Below are 21,784 nucleotides of genomic sequence, written 5' to 3'. Positions count from 1 at the left end.
ACTAAAAGCAGAGTAAAGAAATTGATTAGTCAAGATAGAACAAGAAACTTCATTGCTTTTTAAAGAAGAAAGCTCAAGAAAAAAATTGTATAGTGGATAAACTTCTGCACAGTTACACTAATTTACTCAGTGTTTGCTAATTCAAAACTTGCCATGATTTGGCTAACAGCTAAACTTAAGGTCATCTTTGTTTAGGCTAGTGGTTCTCAAAGTGTGATCCCTGGACCAGAAGCATCAGTGAGATCCAGGATCTTCTTAGAAATGTACATTCTCAGGCCCTGCTGCACACCTACTGAATCAGAAAATCTGGGTGGGCCCCAGCAATCTGCATTTTCACAGCTGATGCTGATGAATGTTAAAGTTTGAGAACCACACTGGCTTAGATAGTCCTTCTTTCTGGAGAAAAGATCACAGAGAGAATTTTTTAATAAGAGAACAATATTTTTCTGAGTCATTAAAAATAATAGAATTATTTACTTGCAAGCAATACTTATACTGATTACAGATTCATGAAGGAGAGTCCTCTAAGGACATCTTCAAGCAACAGATCAGCTCAGCCTAAGTTATTACGACAAATATAAACTTATACATTTTTGTAGTTTAGATTAGCCTTCTTTCTAAGTAGTCAGAGTTAATAAGATTGTATACTATAAATACTTTAAGGCAGGCCTACAAAACTGAAATAGAACAGATATGCTCTGGCTTGTGAAGATTATCACTACCAGGACATGCTCACAGGTTGTCTGCCAAAGAAGCCATTTGAACTGCAAATACAAAATTACAGCCTTTCCGAACACATTGATATGAGGCTCTCATGTTGTTTTTAATGAATGTTAAGTAGATATATTATGATGATCATTTTGCAATATATACAAATATCAAATCTTTATGTTGTATACCTGAAACTAATATAATGTTATATGTCAACTACATCTCAATAAAAATGTTTATAACTTTACAAAATTACTATGTGATACAATATAGGTTTGTTTTACCTTGTAAACCAAATACACAATTGTATTATTTAGTTTGTTGAATGGGTAGATGTGGTATGAAAAGATTGCGATCCCCACTTAGAAAATCCTTTCTCAAAGGATGCTCCGGATGATTGGTCATAGGAACCCACAAAATTCCCACATTAATTTTCACCACTACCAAAATAATCACAAGAGGCTAGGAACGGCTGTTCTTTAATGTGAGTACCCAAGAACCAAAGAAACTTCTCCAAACCTGTAGTGCATTTTCCTTTCTCTCTTTTTTGTTAATGACTCTCTGCCAACAAATTTATGTATGGACCATGCCCAAATATGCATCAGAAGACTACTAGAAACTCCTGAAATTCTGCATTAGAGATTCTGAATTTGTGATAATACCTTTGCCGTATCTGGCTCTGTTCCTTCCTCTAAGTTCTCCTTGAGGTGAGCTGTCTCACATTGAGGGACATAATTTTGCTCCTCACTCCTTGCAACCTGCTGCTGAAGTTTTGAGTTTTCATTTTTTACTTTGTTGATCTGCTGCTGGAGTTCTGTATTCTTAGCCTTTTCGTTGTCGGATATGAGCTGCAAATTTTGAACTTGAGTGACCAATTTCTCAAGTCTAGATTTCAGTTTCTGTCTTTCACCCAGGTTTTCCTTTTCACGTTTCTGAAATTCCTCCTGTAAAGACAGGAACTCTTGTTCTCGGGTCTCTTTTTCCTTTTTCAACAAGTCCAGAGCAGAAGTGGTGGCCTTTTCCAGTTCTCCTTTGAGTTGCTGCAGCCTCTCTACCTCTTCTTCTTTCTTGCTTAAGGCTCTGTCCATCTCCATGCACTGATTTGCAGCTTTATTTTTTTGTTGCATTTCAGTCATGTACCTTTCCTGTAGACTAACATAATTGCCCTTGATCTTCTTAAACTCTAGCTGTAAGGTTTCCTTTTCATTCCTGGATTCCTGAAGATGTTTTTGGGTGTTAACTAAAATCTCATGCAAATCCTGCAATGTCTTCTGTGTATCATTCTTCTCTAGCATTACTCTGTATTTGTCTTCAATTAATTCTTCAACATTCTCCTTTAGCTTATTGATCATGTCCACAAACACGTGCTGTTTAGTTGTCTTCACCTGCAGTTCTTCAATCTTCTTCTCTAAATACATGTTACGACGCTGTAGGTCTTGGATCAGAGTTTGCTGTTCTTTGTTAGTATGTTTTAATTTTCGTAGGACTTCGTTTAAAGCCATGTCCTCTTCCAGAGGTTGTGCGCTTTGCAAGCTCTGCTCTCTGTCGGGTGTCATGCAGTCCTCCCAAGATGCTCCACCACTCCAAGAAATGCCTGTCGGAGACCAAGTTGAGATAATCTCTGGACTCTCCCTCCCCTCCACTGTGACTTCCTTTTGGTGTCTGACTGACATCTCAGGAATATCTGTAGAATTCTGTATTCCTTTTGAAGAACCTGCAATCTGTAAATTATAGTAAATAAAATAAGTATGAAAGAGTAGAAAGATCATGAGCTTTGAGGTCTGGCCTTGAATCCAAGATCCCTAGTTTGGTATTCTCTGTTCTGAAATAACAATGACAACATCTACTTCCAATACTGATGTCTAATTAACAAAAATACTTAAGTATTAATTGCTGAATGTATGTACAGCACCTAATAGCACAGCAGAGCACAAACACTAGGTATATGATAGAGATATGTATTACACTTACTTTTACAGAGGAAAAAATAAACTTTGATACTCTCACCATTTTCTATGACACAAACTTTTCTGAATACATATAACTTTCTTTGACTTCAAATGAATTAAAACAGATTTGTCCATCACCTTAGTCTGCAAAGCCTTTTTTAAAAATTTATTTTCTATTGAGGTAACACTGGTTTATAACATTATGTAAGTTTCATGTGTAAAACATTATATTTCTACTTCTGTATACCCTACAGTGTACTCACCACCAAACATTTAGTTTCCATTCATCACCATACAGTTCATCCCCTTTACCCACTTCACTTATTCTGTTCATTTGAGTTTTTTCCATGTATGAGTGAAATCATATATTTGTCTTTCCCCATCTGTCTTACTTCACTTAGCATAACACCCTCAAGATCCACCCATCCATGTTGCTGCACATGGCAAGATTTCATCTTGTTTATATGACAGTAGTATTCTATTGTAAACATATAAAACATTCTCTTTATCCATTCATCCATTCACAGGCATTTAGGTTGCTTCCATATCTTGGTTATTGTAAATAATGCTGTGATGAACATAGGGGTGCATATATCTTTTCAAATTAGTGTTTTCGTATTCTTTGGGTAAATACCCAGAAGTGGAACAGCTGGACCATATGGTAGTTTTATTCTTTATTTTTGAGGAGTCTTCATACTGTTTTCCATAGTGGCTGCACCAATTTACATTCCCACCAACAGTATAAGAGGGTTACCTTTTCTCCACATCCTCTCCAGCATTTTTTTTTGCATTTTTGAACTTTATTTTTTTATACAGCATGTTCTTATTAGTCATCCATTTTATGCACATCAGTGTATACATGTCAATCCCAAATGCCCAGTTCATCCCACCACCCCCACTCCCACTGCTTTCCCCCTTGGTGTCCATATGTTTGCTCTCTACATCTGTGTCTCTATTTCTGCCCTGCAAACCAGTTCATCTGTACCATTTTTCTAGGTTCCACATGTGTGTTAATATACGATATTTGTTTTTCTCTTTCTTAGTTCACTCTGTATGACAGTCTCTAGATCCATCCACGTCTCTACAAATGACCCAGTTTCATTCCCTTTTATGGCTGAGTAATATTCCATTGTATACATGTACCACATCTTCTTTATCCATTCGTCTGTCAATGGGCATTTAGGTTGCTTCCATGACCTTGCTATTGTAAATAGTGCTGCAGTAACCATTGGGGTGCATGTGTCTTTTTGAATTATGGTTTTCTCTGGGTATATGCCCAGTAGTGGGATTGCTGGGCCATATCTCTCCAGCATTTATTATTTGTAGACTTTTTGATGATGGCCATTCTGACCGGTGTGAGGTGATAACCTTGTGGTTTTGATTTGCATTTCTCTAACAATTAGCAATGTTGAGCATCTTTTCATGTGCCTGTTGGCCACCTGTACATCTTCTTTGGAAAAATGTCTATTCAGCTTCTCTGCCCATTTTTTAATTGGATTTTTTTGTTGTTGAGTTGTATGAGCTCTGTATATATTTTGCATATTAACCCCTTATTGGATATATGATTTGCAAATATCTTCTCCCATTCATCAGGTTGTCTTTTTTTTTTTTTTTTTTTTGCGGTACGTGGGCCTCTTATGGCTGTGGCCTCTCCCGCCACGGAGCACAGGCTCCGGACGCACAGGCTCAGTGGCCATGGCTCACGGGACCAGCCGCTCTGCAGCATGTGGGATCTTCTCAGACCGGGGCACGAACCCGTGTCCCCTGCATCGGCAGGTGGACTCTCAACCACTGCGCCACCAGGGAAGCCCTGTCTTTGTATTTTGTGGATAGTTTCCTTCACCGTGCAAAAGCTTTTTAGTTTGATGAGGTCCCATTTGTTTGTTTTTGCTTTTGTTTCCCTTGCCTGAGGACACGTATCCAGAAAGATATTGCTAAGGCCAATGTCAAGGAGTATACTGCCTATGATTTGTTCTACAAGTTTTATGGTTTCAGGTCTAACATTCAAGTCTTTAATCCATTTTGAGTTTTGTGTATGGTGTGACATAGTCGTTTCTTTTCTTTTTTTTTTTTGCATGTGGCTGTTCAATTTTTCCACAGTTTATTGAAGAGACTATTGTTTCTCTATTGTACATTCTTTGCTCCTGTGTTATAAATTAATTGTCCATATATGTGTGGGTTTATTTCTGGGCTCTGGACTCTGTTCCATTGATCTACGTAACTTTTTCTGCCAATATCATGCTGTTTTGATTACTATAGCTTTGTAATAAAGTTTGAAATCTGGGAGTGTGATACCTCTACCTTTGTTTTTTCTTAGGATTGCTTTGGTTCTTTGGTGTCTTTTGTGATTCCATATAAATTTTAGAATTGTTTGATCTATTTCTGTAAAAATATCCTTGGGATTTAATAGGGACTGAATATTTGATAGAGACTGAATAATATGCATTGAGTATGTAGATTGTTCTAGGTAAATGTTAATTTTTCTAATCTATTAGCATGGAGTATCTTTCCATTTGTGTCTTCTTCAGTCTCTTTCAACAATGTCATAGTTTTCAGTGTACAGATCTTTCACCTCCTTGGTTAAATTTATTCCTAGGTAGTTAATCTTTTTGTTGCAATTGTAAATGAGATTTTCTTAATTTCCCTTTCTGCTAGCTCATTGTTAGCATATATAGGAACACCACAGATTTTTGTATGTTGGTTTTGTACCCTGCAACTGTATTCTTTATTATTTCTGACAGTTTTTTTGTGTGAAGCCTTTAGAATTTTCTATCTATAAAATCATGTAACCTGCAAATAGTGAGAGTTTTACTTCTTCCTTTCCAATTTGAATGCTTTTCGTTTCTTTTTCTTGCCTAATTGCTCTGGCTAGGATTTCCAATACTATGTTGAATAAGAGTGGCAAGAGTGGGCATTCTCGTCTTGTTCCTGATTTTAGGGGGATAGCTTTCAGGTTTTCAAATTTGAGTATGATGTTAGCTGTGGGTTTATATAGCTTTTATTATGTTGAGGTATGTTCCTTCTATAGTAATTTTATTGAGAGTTTTTGTCATAAATGGGGGTTGAATCTTGTTAAATGCTTTTCTGCATCTATTGAGATGATCATACAGTTTTTATCCTCCATTTTGCTAATGTGATGTATCACGTTGATTGATTTGCAGATGTTGAACCATCCTTGCATCCCTGGAATAAATCCCACTTGATCATGGTGTATGATTGTTTTCCTGTATTGTTGTATTTGGTTTGCTAATATTTTGTTGAGGATTTTTGTATCTATGTTCATCAAAAATACTGGCTTGCAATTTCTTTTTCTGTGTGTTGTCTTTGTCTGACTTTGTTATCAGAGTAGTGTTGGCCTCATAGATTGAGTTAGGAAATGTTCTCTCCTCTTCAAGTTTTTCAAAGAGTTTGAGAATAGGTATTAAATCTTCTTTGAATGTTTAATAGAATATATCAATGAAGTCACCTGGTTCTGAACTTTTTTTTTTTGAGGTTTTTGATTACTGTTTCAATCTCTTTACTAGTGATTTGTCTATTCAGACTTTCTAGTTCCTTTTTAAAATTTTATTTATTTTTATTAGTTTATTTTTTGGCTGCATTGGGTCTTTGTTGCTGCACACAGGCTTTCTCTAGGGGCGGCGAGCAGGGGCCACTCTTCGCTGCGGTGTGCGGGCCCTTCACTGCAGTGGCTTCTCCTGTTGCGAAGCTTGGGCTCTAGGTGTGCAGGCTTCAGTAGTTGTGGCATGCAGGCTCAGCAGCTGTGGCTCGTGGGCTCCAGAGTGCAGGCTCAGCACTTGTGGCTCATAGGCTTAGATGCTCCACAGCATGTGGGACCCTCCCAGACCAGGGATCAAACCCATGTCCCCTGCATTGACAAGTGGACTCCCAACCACTGCACCACCAGGGAAGTCCATTTCTTCTTGATTCATCTTCGAAGGTTGTATGATTCTAAGAATTTTTCCATGTCTCCTAGGTTGTTGATATATAGCTGTTCTTAGTATTCTCTTATAATCATTTGTATTTCTGTGATATCTGCTATTAATAGTCTCTTTTGTTTCTGATTTTATTTAGCCGAGTGCTCTCTTTTTTTCTTAGTGAGTCTAGCTAAAGGTTTGTCGATTTTGTTTATCTTTTCAAAGAACCAGCTCGTAGTTTCATTGACCTTTTCCATTGTCTTTTTAGTCTATTTCATTTATTTCCACTCTGATCTTTATTATTTTTTTCCTTCTACTGACTTCGGGCTTTGTTTGTTCTTCTTTTTCTTGTTCCTTTACGTGTAAGTTTGGATTGTCTGAGGGGTTTTTCTTTCTTTCTTTTTTTGGCTGCACCATGCAGCTTGTGGGATCTTAGTTCCCGAACCAGAGATCGAACCCGAGATCGAACCCATGCCCTCTGCAGTGAAAGCACGGAGTCCTAAACACTGGACTGCCAGGGAATTCCCTGAGATTTTCCTTTTGTCTTGAGGTATGCCTGCATTGCTATAAACTTCTTTTAAGAGCTGCATCCCTATATGTAGTATTTTTATCTTCATTTGTCTTCAGGTAACTTTTTATTTCTCCATTGATTTCTTCATTGACCCAATAGTTGTTCAGTAGCATGTTGTTCAGTCATGAACATTATCTGTGATTTTTCCAGCTTTCTTCTCCTAGTTGATTCCTAGTTTTATACCATTGTGCTCGATATGATTTCAATCTTCTTCCATTTATTGAGACTTTTTTTGTCCCAACATATGGTGTATCTTTGAGAAAATTGCATGTGCACTTGAGAATGTGTACTTTGTTGCATTTGGATAGCATGTTCTGTACAAATTTAACAAACACATCTGGTCTGTTTCATTTAAGGCTGATGTTTCTTTGTTGACTGTCTGTATGATCTATCCATTGGTGTAAGTGGGTGTTAAATTCCCCTACTATTATTGTGTTGCTGTCAATTTCTCCCTTAGGTCCATTAATAATTGCTTTATATATTTTGGTGCTATGTTAGGTGCATACCTATTAATAAATGTTACTTCTTCATGAATTGTCCCCTTTATTATTTTTATATGTCCATCTTTGTCTCTTGTTACCTTTTTTGGCTTGGAGTCTATTTTGTCAGATATGAATATAGATACACTTTCTTTTAGCCCCCATTTGCTTGGGGTATCATCTTCCATCCCTTCATTTTGAGCCTATGTTTATCTTTAAAGCTGAGGTGAGTCTCCTGGAGAGAGTATATAGTTGGGTCTTGTTTTTCATATATATTTTTGGTGGGGGGAGGGTCTTGTCTTTTAATCCATCCAACCACTCTGTGTCTTTTGATTGGTGAATTAAATCCATTTACTTTTAGGATGATTATTGACAGATGAGGACTTGGTACTGCCATTTAATCTTTTGTTTTCTGATTGCTCTCTATCTCCACTGTTTCTTTTTTGTGTTTCTGTCTGCTATTTTTTTGGGGGGGTGGTTTTCTATGATGTTTCTCTTTTTTACGTTTCACGTATTTGCTCTAGATTTGTTTTGTGGTTACCATGAGGTTTGTATAAAACATCTCATAGATAAGACAGTCTTTTTTCTGCTGATAGCATCTTATCTTCATTTGCCTATACAGGTTCTGTCCTTTTCCTCTTCCCCTCTTGTTTTTGTTGTCTCAAATTATCCCTATTTATGCTGTGAGTGTGTTACCAAATTGAAGTAGATATCGTTATTTTTTCTGGTTTTCTCCCTTGATATTTCTGCTATATTACAGTGTTAACAATCTATTCTGACATAGAGTTGCAATTTTCTGATTCTATTTATCACCTTACTTGAAGTTTTGTGTATTTTGCCTTTTTGTTTTTGGCATAAGAGCTCCTTTCAACATCTCTTGTAAAGCACGTCTAGTGTTGATGAACTCCTTCAGCTTTCGTCTGAGAAAGCCTTTATTTCTCCTTCATATGTGAATAATTTTGCTGGATAAAGTATTTTTGGCTGACAGTTTTTAATCGTTCAGTATTTTGAGAATGTTATTCCACTCCCTCCTGGCGTATAGAGTTTCAGCTAAAAAATCTGCTGATAGGGCTTCCCTGGTGGCGCAGTGGTTGAGAGTCCACCTGCCGATGCAGGGGACACGGGTTCGTGCCCCGGTCCGGGAAGATCCCACATGCCGCGGAGCAGCTGGGCCCGTGAGCCATGGCCGCTGAGCCTGCGCATCCAGAGCCTGTGCTCTGCAACGGGAGAGGCCACAACAGTGAGAGGCCCGCGTACCACAAAAAAAAAAAAAAAAAAAAAAATCTGCTGATAGCCTAATGGGGGTTCCTTTGTAGGTAACCATCCTTTTTTCCCTAGTTGCCTTTAAAATTCTTTGCCATTGACTTTTTTTTGTATTTTTAATAAAATTTTTATTAGTTTTCCTTAATGTTAACATCTTATATACCATGGCACATTTGTTAAAATTAAAACAAAACAACACAAATGCATTGCTATTAACTAAACTCTAGATTTTACCAGTTTTCCCACTAATGTCCTTCTTCTGTTCCAAGATCCAATCCAGGGTATCACATTGTATTTAGTACCTTTTTGTCATTGACTTTTGACAGTTTTAATATAATGTCTTAGAGAAGACCTTTTTGTGATGAGGTGATTAGATGTTCTCTTGGCTTCATGCATTTGTATGTACAGTTCCTTCCTCAGGCTTGGAAAATTCTCAGCTATTATTATTATTTTTTAAACCTTAATCTTTTTACATCCCTGATATGCTGTTGGTTTCAGTAATCTTTATTTTTATTTTTTTCTGAAAAAACCTTTATTCCAACAGGGCTCTTTCTAGCAGTTAATTTCAGGATTAAAATGAGCACAAATTCAAAGAGTCACGCTCCAATTATAAATCTCTGTTGTCATCACAATTCGGCTATGATTAATATTTTGAAAACTGAAAAATCTTAATTTTATCTCCAAGAAAATTAAGCCAGGTAAAGAAAATTAACCTGAAGTGTTCTATGAACTTCCTATCCACTTGAAGACATAATCTTATTTTTTTCCACTTAAATATTTTTGTTTTATTGTGACATATACCTTATATACAGAAGCAGGCACAAAACACTGGAGTTTACTTTAAAGAATAGTAATAAAGTAAGTACCCGTGTAGCCACCATCCAGGATAAGAAGTAAAACATTTCTCCCCCTGTGCCTTTTCCCAAAAGGAAAAGGCCCACAGGTAAACACTTTTTTTAAATTTATTTTTTGACTGCCCTGCATGGCATGTGGGATCTTAGTTCCCTGAGCAGGGATCAAACCCATGCCCCCTGCAGTGGAAGGTCGGAGTCTTAACCACTGAGCCATCAGGGAAGTCCCTCAGCTATTATTTCTTTAGATAAACTCTCTGCTCCCTTCTTCATCTCTTCTTCTTCTGGGGTAACCCATTACCCTACTGTTGTCCCTCCTAAAAGAGTTGTATAGCTCTCATAGAATTTCCTTATTTTTTAAAGACTAACTCTCTTTTTCTACCTGTATCATTTCTAGATTTCTATCCTCGAACTCGCTAATCCTCTCTTCCATAGGGTCTGCTCTATTTCCAAGGCTTTCTAATGCATTCTTCATCTTGTTTATTGAGTCCTTCAGCTCCAGAATTTGTTTGGTTCTTTTTTAGAGTTTCAATATTTTGGTAAAATATTCCTTCTGTTAATTAATTTGATTCCTTAGCTCACTAAACTGCCTGATTTTCTCATAGCTCCTTGGGTTTCTTTATGACAGTTATTTTGAATTCTCTATCAATTAGATCTCAATATTCCATGACTTTAAGTTTGGTTTCTGGAGAATTATCATTTTCTTTTTGTGATACAGTGTTACTGTGGCTCTTCTCTTCCTTGGTACTTGATGAGTTGTTCCTCTGCCAGTGCATTTGAAGTAGCAAACACCTTTCTTCTTTAGATAAAGATTTTTTTTCCCTCTCTTGATTCTAATGATTCAATAGGTTAGAAATTAGAGGTCTTTCTTCTGTTTTCCAGCAGGTGGCATACATAGCACAAGTTTTTGGTTTCTCTTACCTGTGCTACCTCTGGTTACATTTGAGAGCTGGCACTTTCCACCCTCCATGGCCTCTGAAAGGTGCCCTTGCTATTGCTGCTTGTGCCTCTAGGGTGGTTGGTGCCTTGTTGCTGCTGGGGCACTAGGATGGTGGTGGGCACTTCTGCCACGTCCAAGATCCCCTGAGTCACAGGCTCTGCCAACATGGGGGAAGGGGAAGAGAGTGGGGATCATGCGCACCCTGTTGTGCCTGGTGGTGTCAAGTTCGTGGATGCTGCCACTGTGGGCTGGATTTGGGGGGGGGCAGAGTTATGGGTTCCTCTGCAGCTGGAGAGATGAGGTAGTGGGTCCCACTGCCACTGCTGCCTAGTCACCTATGGTTGGCTAGTGCTACTGTGGCCAGGAGGCTTGAGTCACGTGTACCGCCTCTCCTGCTGCTACTGGGTAGCAGTAGGCCGTGGGCTCAGCCGCCATGGCTGGGGGACCAGGATTGCAGGCACCACCTCCACTGTTCCCCCAGTTCTGCCTCCTCTATGCATTCCAGTCCACCCTCCTTTAGATGTACAGCTGCATGGAATTCTCCAGCACCCTGGTATGTTCAGCAGATGCAAGTTTGTTGAGTTGTGGATGTTTTACTAGTTGTAGATTGAAGGGCTCAATCCACCATGATGTGGACGATACTCTCTTGTGAGGCCTCTTTTGAATAAAGACTTTTTTATTCCTCATTAAACCATTACCTTACTATGCTATGACTCCTGTGAACATTAGAAAGTCAGATGAACTTACCTCATGATTGACTTTCTGCCTACAATACAGTTTGGGGGGGCGGTTAAAAAAGGACAGTAAGTTGTAGTAAGAAAACACTAAAATGAACATGACGTAACAACCCAGTAAAAGGTCTCTTAAGGGGTGGGCTAAATAACTTTCTAGAATTTAGGGATACTGGATCCTTATATTTAGTGTTTTTTTCATTGTTCTGAGATAAAGACAACTATCCTTACTGAGGCCTACAAAGTCCTGATATTGACCTTGATATCTAATCCATGCTACCTTTCCATCCTCATCAACAACATCCCTCTTCTCCCTCCAACCTAGTAACATTAAGCTTCCTTCAGATCCATGAATGAAGGTACCATGCTCCCTGCAGCCACAGGGTTTTTGCACTTGTTGTTACTTCTGCATGGAATGCTCTCCCACCCACTGTTATCTAACTACTCCCACTCATCCTTCAGAGCTGAGCTCAATTACTACTACACTTCAGGGAAGCCTTACCCAAACTCCCCGACCAGGACAGGAAGACTCCCATCTTACTTTTAGTCACAGCACCTGTCATAGTTGCAAGTTTATATGTAATTTTATATAACATTATATACAATTTATATGTAACTTTTATTCACAGAACTTACCACAGTTGAAAGTTTACATTTACTTATGTGATTAGTTAAGTCTATCTCCTCTACTAGGGTGTTCTTTTCATGAGGACAAAACCCACATCGTTTTGGTTTTGGTTTTCTTTTTCAGCCATTTTATAACCAACACTTATCACAGGGCCTAGGACATGATAGATGCCTGAAAGTTTTTATTGACTGACTGAATGGCTAAATGCAATGGGAAATAGGAAGGAACAATCTTGAGAAACCCTAATTAAAGAGCTTTTTAAAATGTTATTTTCCAGAACTCAAAACAGGTAAATAAAGTCCTCTTGTAAATGCTCCTTCCAAATAAATGAACAAAAAACCCGCTTATACTTGTAAATGATACATAACAGCCATAGCTTTCTCACCAAACTCACAATGATAAGGCATTGTTTATGCTATTCTTGGATTGTTATCTATTTGCCCACACAAATTCTTAAATTTTTTATTTTTTTATTCAGAGAGGACATAGACTTTATACTGTTGGCATCTTCAGTGCTCTTAGGATACTACATACCCAGAATCAACAATTCAAAGACAAATTAATGTTTTCACTTTGGTAGAAAGATAAACATTTTTTTGCTTGTCAGCAGTAATCCCACATGATAGAAAAACCATAAACTTTTCTTGTCAAATAATTAATACCTCTGTACTTCTTCCTCTTCTAACCTTTTCCTACTGTAAACTCTGAGTTCCAATCAATATGATTCACCAAATATAAAAGCTTAGTATATTCAAGGCATCATGCAGATGCTAGGGTGCATAAAAGAATAAGTAAGACAGAGCCCTGACCCTCAAAGAAATTATCATTTGGTAGAACTAATCCCCAAGTATGGACTTGATTTTATGAGAAAAAAATTGTTTCTAAATTGAGTAAGATCTCAGAAGGCATTTTCCCCGGAGAAGCAATGTCCCTCATGCTGATCAGATGATTTAGCACTACTTACAAAAGTCTCAGATTACATACAGTGTTTTTTGTTTGTTTTTTAAAAACACATTCTTTAATACCCTACAGGCTGTACTAACCATTAAAAATCTTACCTCCTCTGTTTTATAATTAGCTCTCAGATGAAGCAGGTTAAAGCTATTCTCCTTATAAAGTGCTTGTTCAACATCACTGGGTAAATTTTCCTCACACAAGAAGCCTTGAGGTTGACTACGGTTGAGGGCAGATTCCATGGCAGTACTATTAGCCGGTGACATTTCCATGAATTTCAGCATCTCTCCACTACAGTGGATTAGAGGTGGCCTTCTAGGAGGTTGTCTGACACACTTAAGAACAAGTTGATCTTTATTTGTGGAAGTGCTAGTTCCCTTTGGATTTTCTTCCTTAAATGAATCTTCCTGTATATTGGTGTCTTCTGCATAATTAAATACATGACATTGCAATTCTGGCTCCTCTGTATAAGATAAGCCTTCTGTCAGATTTTGAAATGTTTCCATTTCATTATTAAATGCTTCTGTCTGATGAAATTTGCAAAGGGGTTCAAATTGTCTGAAGGAAGAAATGCTGGTGTCAACTGGCTGAGTTAGTACATTCTGTGAGTAATTTCCAATGTTGACATCTCATTAGAAAGAGAAAGATGGAAATAAGAATTAGCTGACCTGAAATTTATGACTTAACAGTTATATTTACATTTATGAAATCAACTGTAGGAGGCTTTTATGAATTACATATATTTCAACCTTTTTCATTGAGTGTATTTGTACTAGCAGACACAACAAAACTTGTTTATGTGGAGGAAAAAGTCATCAAGGGACTGCTACAAAAAAGCTTGTTATCTATCATTCTTGTCAAATACCATTGCAACAAGTTCCAAGACATCTTCAAAATTCTTTCGTTGTACTGTAATTTTAAAATGTTTCAAAACAATACAAACACACAGCACATAGTACAATAGCAAACACACATAAACTCATTTAATCTCACAACAATCTCATGAGCTAGGTACTGTTATTACCCCTGTTTTACAGATAAGAAAACTGAAACATAAGAGATGTTAAGTCACTTGCCTAAGGTCACAGAGCTGGTAAGCAGTGCATCTGGGATTCCAGAATACTATTTCTAAATGATATGCTATACTGTTTCTCAATATGACAAATTACCCAGATTTAATACATTTTAAAAAATCAGAAGCAAAAAAAGACAAAATGGAAAGAAGTGTTACAAAATTAATAAATGACCCTTCCCCTCTACCTAAATTCCCTTCTTTTCCCCTCCCCAGAGAGAACTACTATACTGAAGCTGGTAAGTATTAATTCTCCCCATCCATATTTTTCCAATTTTACTACTAATTTAAGTACCCTAAATAACACATATCAAGTTCTCAGACTTTCTCATTTTGTGACACCTTAAAGTCTGTCATTTTTTCACAGCACCCCTAGACCAAAAGAAAAACTTAACAGTTCCATTTATTAAGTAGTTAAGCTCAAACAACTATTTTTCCTAACAACTTAGTAGCTGTTTAAAAATACACATAAACTGAAAGAGAAAAATATTTTTTTTCATTCTTAAAGAACCAAACTTGCCTGCTAGTTGGGTACATGACTAAGCACAGCACAATGTCTCAAACCTTGGAATCAAGCTGGAAGCCAACCCTCACTTCCGACTTCACACTGATTTTCAGGAAGTACTTGCTTTTTATCACAGCAACCTCCAAAAACCCATCTATGCAAACAAGGCAGTATAGAAAGGATTATAGTATGGTTTTTATACTGAAATAGTGAACTATCTTAAGCTAGTAGCTTGTGGGGTCCAACAGATGTCCAGTATCACTGTTTTCTTCAAATTTCAAAATATCCTGCAGCACCCTGGGCAAACTGTGGGTATACACTATTATTTTGTTTTAAAATTTTATATAAATAACATATTTTATATATATCCATATAAATGTCTATTTCACTTAAATTTTTGCTTTTCAGACTTCGCCATGTAAATACATGTAGATATAGTTCATTCTAAAGGATTACCCTTTATTCCCTTTCTGTTAGATATTTGTTTCTAATTTTGCTATTAAAAACAGCACTGCAGTAAACATCTGTATACACATTTCCTTGTACACTAATTTAAGAATTTTGGGGGGTTCCCTGGTGGCGCAGCGGTTAAGAATCCGCCTGCCAATGCAGGAGACACAGGTTCAAGCCCTGGTCCAGAAGATCCCACACGCTGCGGAGCAACTAAGCCCATGCATCACAACTACTGAGACTGCTCTCTAGAGTCCGTGAGCCACAACTACTGAGCCCGTGTGCCACAACTACTGAAGCCCGCCTGCCTAGAGCCCATGCTCCGCAACGAGAAGCCACCGCAACAAGAAAGCCCGCGGACAGCAACGAAGGCCCAATGCAGCCAAAAATGAATAAATTAAATTTTTAAAAAAAAGAATTTTTGTCTAGGCTCTGGGTATATACCTAGAAGTGGAATTGCTGGATTATAGGAAATATATATCTTCAACTTTACTAGGTATTGCAAAGTTACTCTCCAAAATGGTTGTAGCAATTTACACTTCTACCTTTGCTTTACATCTCTCCAACCCATGTCAGACTGACACATATGAAATGGTATTTCGTGGTGTTTTTAATGTACATCCTTTCAGGTATTTAATGGTCTTGCAGGTTTCCTTTTCATGACCTATTAGATACTATGTCTCCCCAAAACTCTTATGTTGAAGGCTTAACCCCCAGTAGCTTAGAATGGGATTGTATTGAGATAAGGCCTTCAAAGAGGTAATTAAGGTTAAATGAGGTCATAAGTGTGGGGCCCTGGTGCAATATGACTGTTGTTCTCATCAGAAAAGACACCAGGGAGGCACAGAGAAAATGCCACATGAGGTTATAAGAAGACAACTGTCTGAGAAGCCTGAGGAGAAAACCCCGCTGGCACCTTAATCTTGGACTTCCAGCCTCCAGAACTGTGAGAAAATAAATTTCTGTTGAGGCACCCAGTTTGTGGCATATTTTGTTATGGCAGCTCTACCAAACTAATAATACAGTTTGCCTGATTTTCTATTGATTATATGCGTCTTTTTCTTATTGGAGTTCTTTATTTTGTATACTAATCCTCTGTGAATTGTATACATTGCATGTATTTTCTCTTAGTCTGAGGCTTGTTATTTTACTTTCCTGATTATAATTTGGTCATACAGAAATTTTTTTCATTTTAAAGTAGTCAAATGTGTTGATTATGGTTTATATTTCTTGTGTAACTCTCTGAGCCTCACTTTTCTCATCTGTAAAATGAAAGTAAAAACATCCCTACTTAAAAAGAAAAAAAAAGCCCTATCTCATAGAATTGTGGATTAAACGTGATAATGGGGCTTCCCTGGTGGCGCAGTGGTTGAGTCCGCCCGCCGATGCAGGGGACGCAGGTTCGTGCCCCAGTCCGGGAAGATCCCACATGCTGCGGAGCGGCTAGGCCCGTGAGCCATGGCCGCTGAGCCTGTGCGTCCGGAGCCTGTGCTCCGCAACGGGAGAGGCCACAGCAGTGAGAGGCCCGCGTACCGCAAAAAAAAAAAAAAAAAAAAAAAACACGTGATAATGTACATAAAGTGCTTAGCATAGCACCTGACTATTATTATAACAGGACACACACACAAAATTTTAGTTTCTCTGTTTGCATATTGCTGACAAAGAGATACTCACCACCTAACAAATTGCCTAGTGTGCTACAGATTTCTTCGTAAAGTGTGAGTTTAGACTCATTTTTCCTTTTTATATACTTTATTTCATTCTGTATTAATAACAAAAAGGCATTAATATTAATACTTCTAACTTCATAAGCTTCTTCTAAAGGTGTATGTACATTGCTATATAATTTTTCTTTTAGTATTTTTTGTTGCAAGGGTAGAATGTGCTTTCTGGTATCTTTCCCCACTGTATATCTTAACTCCCTTCTAATTAAACCATACTAATAGAGTTACAATATTAAATCGCAATTAAGTAAGTATCTTGCTATTTCAATCTTTTGGGTTTTTCTGGTAAATCAAATCATGTTACTATAAACATTCAAATATATGATAACATATATATCCCTTACTGATAACTCTTTTATGTTTATTAAATCTGGTCTAAACAACTTTAAGGTAGTTTTATTCGAGTCATTTAACATTGCAGATACCCAAAAAACGGATTCCAGTATAAGGTGAAATCTGATTTCACTAAACAGCAATCCCTAACAATTCATGTAGCTTATTCTCAAAGTTATGTTACTTCTACATAAGATGAAAGGGTTTATTAAGTAAATTAAATATTAAGAGAAATATTTTAAATGTTTGAGGAAAACATTGGTTTAATCATGAATAGTGTATCAAGTATGGGAACCTAAATCATGCTCTTAAAAAATTCTTATCTCTTATTAAAGTCAGCTGGTTACAAACCTCTATTCAAAAATGCTTTTTTATAGCATTTTTCTACTTATTGAATGCATTTGAAGTACAAAAAAACCAAATTATATATATATATATATTTATTTTCGGTACGCGGGCCTCTCACTGTTGTGGCCTCTCCCGTTGCGGAGCACAGGCTCCGGACGCGCAGGCTCAGTGGCCATGGCTCACGGGCCCAGCCGCTCTGCAGCATGTGGGATCTTCCCGGACCAGGGCACGAACCCGCGTCCCCTGCATCGGCAGGCAGACTCTCAACCACTGCGCCACCAGGGAAGCCCCCAAATTATATTTTATAACAATCTGTGTTTTAGACGTGTTGCTGAGACCGTTCCTTCTAATTAGATTTTAAAAGTATCAAGAATAACATACTTTTAAAATAAAATATAGCACTATTGACATGTACTGATGTTATATTTATACAAACTTTTTGGAACTCCTACACATTGAATTTTCGAGATCACTTCTAACACTAGTATTCTATATTTAACTAAAACACGCCTTTCTTTTGTTCCTTTGGTCTATGCATTTTTTTTATAAAGAATAAAATGCTCAGTGAAACCCATGAGGAACGACCTCCTCATATAATTTAAGACATTCATTCTTTATAATTCAATATATAGTATCTTGGTCCCTGATTAACCCTGTAATACTATGACAAAAATTTTTTTCAAAATGAAAATATTTCTTTATAGTTATAAAAAATAATTTTGAACACTGTCTAAAAAGAGAAAGTAAAAAACACTCAAAAGCCCACCACCCAGTGAGAAGCAGTGTGACCATTTTTCCATGTCAAGTATATATCTATACTATCAAATTTTAGGGTTACGTATCTGCTATACATCTGTACAATAACTAGGACCCTACTGATGAAAATTTAGGTTGTTTCCAATGTTTAGTTATTATGGAGAATTATGCAAATATCTCATTTGTATACTTGTCTAGAGGTAGAATTAAAAGTAAAACGTACAGTTAAACTCTTGATTTCCTACCACTAAACAGCCCTTTAGAAAGTTATGCCAATTTATGGCCTGAATCACATGAAATTGTCACTATTTGTCCATTTTCAAGCTATAGAAAGGCAATTTCATATGGCACAACCTAATACATTGCTACTATTTCCCCACACTCAAGCTAACAATTATCGAACATTTAGAACATTAATGAAGACCTTGAGGTATTACAACCTTTTATTTTGTGAGAAAGGGCACTAGGAATGTTCATATAGATACAAAGGAAGTCATTTACGTACAGGGCACAGTCAATGTCATTATGAATCATCTGCAAGCTGACATAGTGGAAAATGCTCTAGACCAGATGATGTGATCTGAGTCGTTGTGTCCAGGTCCCCTGGCTGCACTCATGGGACTACATCAGGATGCTAGAAAGGACTGGTTTCAACACTCTATTTGTAAGACTCTACCTTTCTTTGTACACTAATGGAACTGGGAAAACCAAACCCTATATTCCCCTCCTCTACACCTCCACTGGAGATTCTTTTATTATTCCTCATATTTTTTATGAAATTTAATACAGAAGACAATGTGAAGGATGAAGACATCTAAACCTCCCAGAATTTATAAGCAATGCACATCTGAGGCAAGTCTGAAGTGGTACTGCTGGTTTCCATAAAGAAGGGAGAATCTAAGTGAGTTAAGTCTCAGAAAAGACTGCTGAAATTCATAGCATCTGCTTCTGACATGCTTTCTAATTTTTCATGAGAAGCATCCACTTTAAAAGGTACAGGATCTGAAGGTGATGACCAAACTTTCTGATAGTCCTTGTTCCTAACTGTTGAATGATGAAAGGCCTCTTTAAAAAAAACATAATTTTAGGGGCTTCCCTGGTGGCGCAGTGGTTAAGAATCCGCCTGCCAATGCAGGGGACACAGGTTTGAGCCCTGGTCTGGGAAGATCCCACATGCCGCGGAGCAACTAAGCCCATGCGCCACAACTACTGAGCCTGCACTCTACAGCCCGCGAGCCACAACTACTGAGCCCATGTGCCACAACTACTAAGCCCGTGCCTAAAGCCCATGCTCCACAACAAGAGAAGCCACTGCAATGAGAAGCATGCGCACCGCAACGAAGAGTAGCCCCCGCTCGCCACAACTAGAGAAAGCCCGCGCACAGCAACAAAGACCCAACACAGCCAAAAAAAAAAAAAAAAAAAAGAAAAGAAAAACATAATTTTAATGTCTATTCGTATATACAAACAAAAAGCTGTTTTCCACTTCCCTCCTCATATTAAGAAGGCAACAAAGTTCACTACCCTAAATTTTAAAATATCATTTGTGAAGTCATTGGAAAAATATAAAATTAGTCTGAGTATGTTACAAAGTCACGGTAACTTTGTATGGTAGTAAATACTAATTTGGACAAAAACAAGTCAGTATGTGTGGCTACCATCCAGTGATTCCCTAAAAGGTTTGGGACCCAGAAGGTGAAGGGATCTCTCAATTACTTAATCAAAAGATATTTACAAAATATTATCAGAGACCTATTAGGGTCCACAAAACACTGTATTTCTACTTACCTGATACTTTCTATTCTAATACCTCATTATCAAGTCAAATCCAACACTGAACATCAGTTTTTCCTCCCTTCCCTATGCCACACTTATTCTCTCAGGCACTTGGGTTTGAAAACCAGGAGACACCTTTGGCATCCTTCTACCTCATCACCCATGGGCTACTCAGTTACCAAGTCCTTTAAAAATGTTCTTCATAACCCATGCTTTCTTTCCCTCCCTACGGCATCATACTGGTCCGTATTCTCATGACCTCCTCAGGTCCGTCAGGGGATGGGAGCAGAAAACAGGTCCAAACACAGAGTCCAAATTCTTCTGCTTGACTTCCTAGGTCTTCCATAGCCTGAACCCACATTACCTACCCAGTCCTCCTCTGCTCAAGTCAGATCAGGCTTCCTTCCCTGCACATCGATCACACTCCTTACCATCTCAGTAGTCTGCCCTGTTAAGTGCTTCTCCCTCCTAAAACCTTCCTATCTACCCATTCACCCAGTTTTTAAATTCCTACAACGTCTTTAGTCTAAACTTCCATCTCACAAGTCAGCACTTATTGACTGTTTTAGTCTTCACCATTCTTTCAAGGGTGTTAGTGTCTGCACTCACATACTATACAGACCTCAGGAGGAGCCCATTTACGTTTTTTCAACATCCCCTACAGCAAAACCACCAGTGTTGTTCAGAGAATATATAGAATCAATCCTGCACTTAAATGACTTATTCCTATTAAAACTTTTCAATCTGCAGCCACTTAACCACTCCCCTGGGGTATTTTATTGAATTATCAAATTAATAAGTAATTGGCCGAGGTTTAATTTTTTTTTCAAACCTGTCATCATTTGGTTAAGGATCAATATAAAAAAAAGCCAGGGAGCCAAGCCGGCTGGGCAGGATTGGTGAGAGGCCAGACTTTATAATCGCCTTTTCCTCTGTCTTCCAGATACATAAATACTGCCTGGGCTGTGGTGAAGGGGGTCTGAAACATCCTTCTTTTGTTTTCCAAATGCAAAAAACCGCCAGGGCCTTATTCCTTCAAAATTTTTTGTTCGCGAACCTAGAACTCCCAATTATAACACTTTTACAACTTTATTCGTGTGGCATAATCTACCAATTTCTTTTTTTTTAAGTTAGGCTTCCTTTTTTCATCTTTCATTCTGTCCTTACCCGATTTATGCTAGACTTAAAAACAACAACAACAAAAAAAAACTTGTTCAAATGACAGATATTCCAGAGACACTCCTAAGCTGTTTTAGGATGGGTGTTAAAAGAGGTGTCACTGGGGCTACTGGCAAAAATTCTCAAGTGGTTTTTTTTCCTTAAATTTTCAGTCGTATGTCAAATTTTAAATTTCTGAAAAGCAATTGTCTTATTTTCACCTCACAACAACGCAACAAACTTTTCAGGTCGCACAAGTGTGCTCACTTCCAGGGTCCATAGTTGCTCGGCTCCACAGTAAGGATTTCGGGCTGCCTCCCTCCCTCCGCACTGGGTAACGAGGGAGGGGGAAGAACGCTTTCAACCTTGCCCACGCATGGCTCTTCACACCTCGTATTGGGGATGCGGCAGCGCTGGAACGTCCCAGTGTGACGTCGGCCCGGCCGGGCCCGCCCCTCGCGGCCGCAACGGCGCCCGCCCCGCTCCCGCGCCCTCTGACCCTCTCGAAGTTTCCATACGCAGAGTTGGGAGGTTACCCGGTGTGAGACCCCACGTCCAGCAGCCCCGGGCTAGGTGACGAGAAAGCGTATAGCCGACTCGAAAAGCTCCGGAAGAACAGTCGCCCCAGCCTCGGCGGGGAACGACGGGTACACGAACGGCCCACACGCCTC

General features: G+C 38.2%; 1 protein-coding gene across 1 annotated transcript; it reads right to left on the bottom strand.

The window, feature by feature from the left end:
- Positions 1–1,072: 1,072 nt before the first annotated feature.
- On the bottom strand, positions 1,073–21,733 carry CAGE1 (cancer antigen 1). Its single transcript, XM_081247342.1, has 2 exons — positions 21,504–21,733; positions 1,073–2,432 (listed from the first exon to the last, which is right to left on the bottom strand). Exons 1-2 carry the CDS (start codon positions 21,627–21,629, stop codon positions 1,347–1,349), a joined length of 1,212 nt encoding a protein of 403 aa, XP_081103468.1. The 5' UTR covers positions 21,630–21,733; the 3' UTR covers positions 1,073–1,346.
- Between the last annotated feature and the right edge of the window lie 51 nt (positions 21,734–21,784).

This window comes from Mesoplodon bidens (assembly GCF_964165515.1).
Source record: "Mesoplodon bidens genome assembly, chromosome: 10".
NCBI lineage: Eukaryota > Metazoa > Chordata > Mammalia > Artiodactyla > Ziphiidae > Mesoplodon > Mesoplodon bidens.
This window is presented reverse-complemented; position numbering and strand designations above follow the sequence as displayed.

What these genes read in the sequence shown, in the direction of transcription:
- CAGE1 (XM_081247342.1), bottom strand. Translation starts at nt 21,629, where the DNA reads ATGGAAACTTCGAGAGGGTCAGAGGGCGCGGGAGCGGGGCGGGCGCCG. An exon ending in TGCCGCATCCCCAATACGAG is followed by an intron (nt 2,433 to 21,503) that starts GTGTGAAGAGCC and finishes TATAATTTACAG; the next exon opens with ATTGCAGGTTCTTCAAAAGG.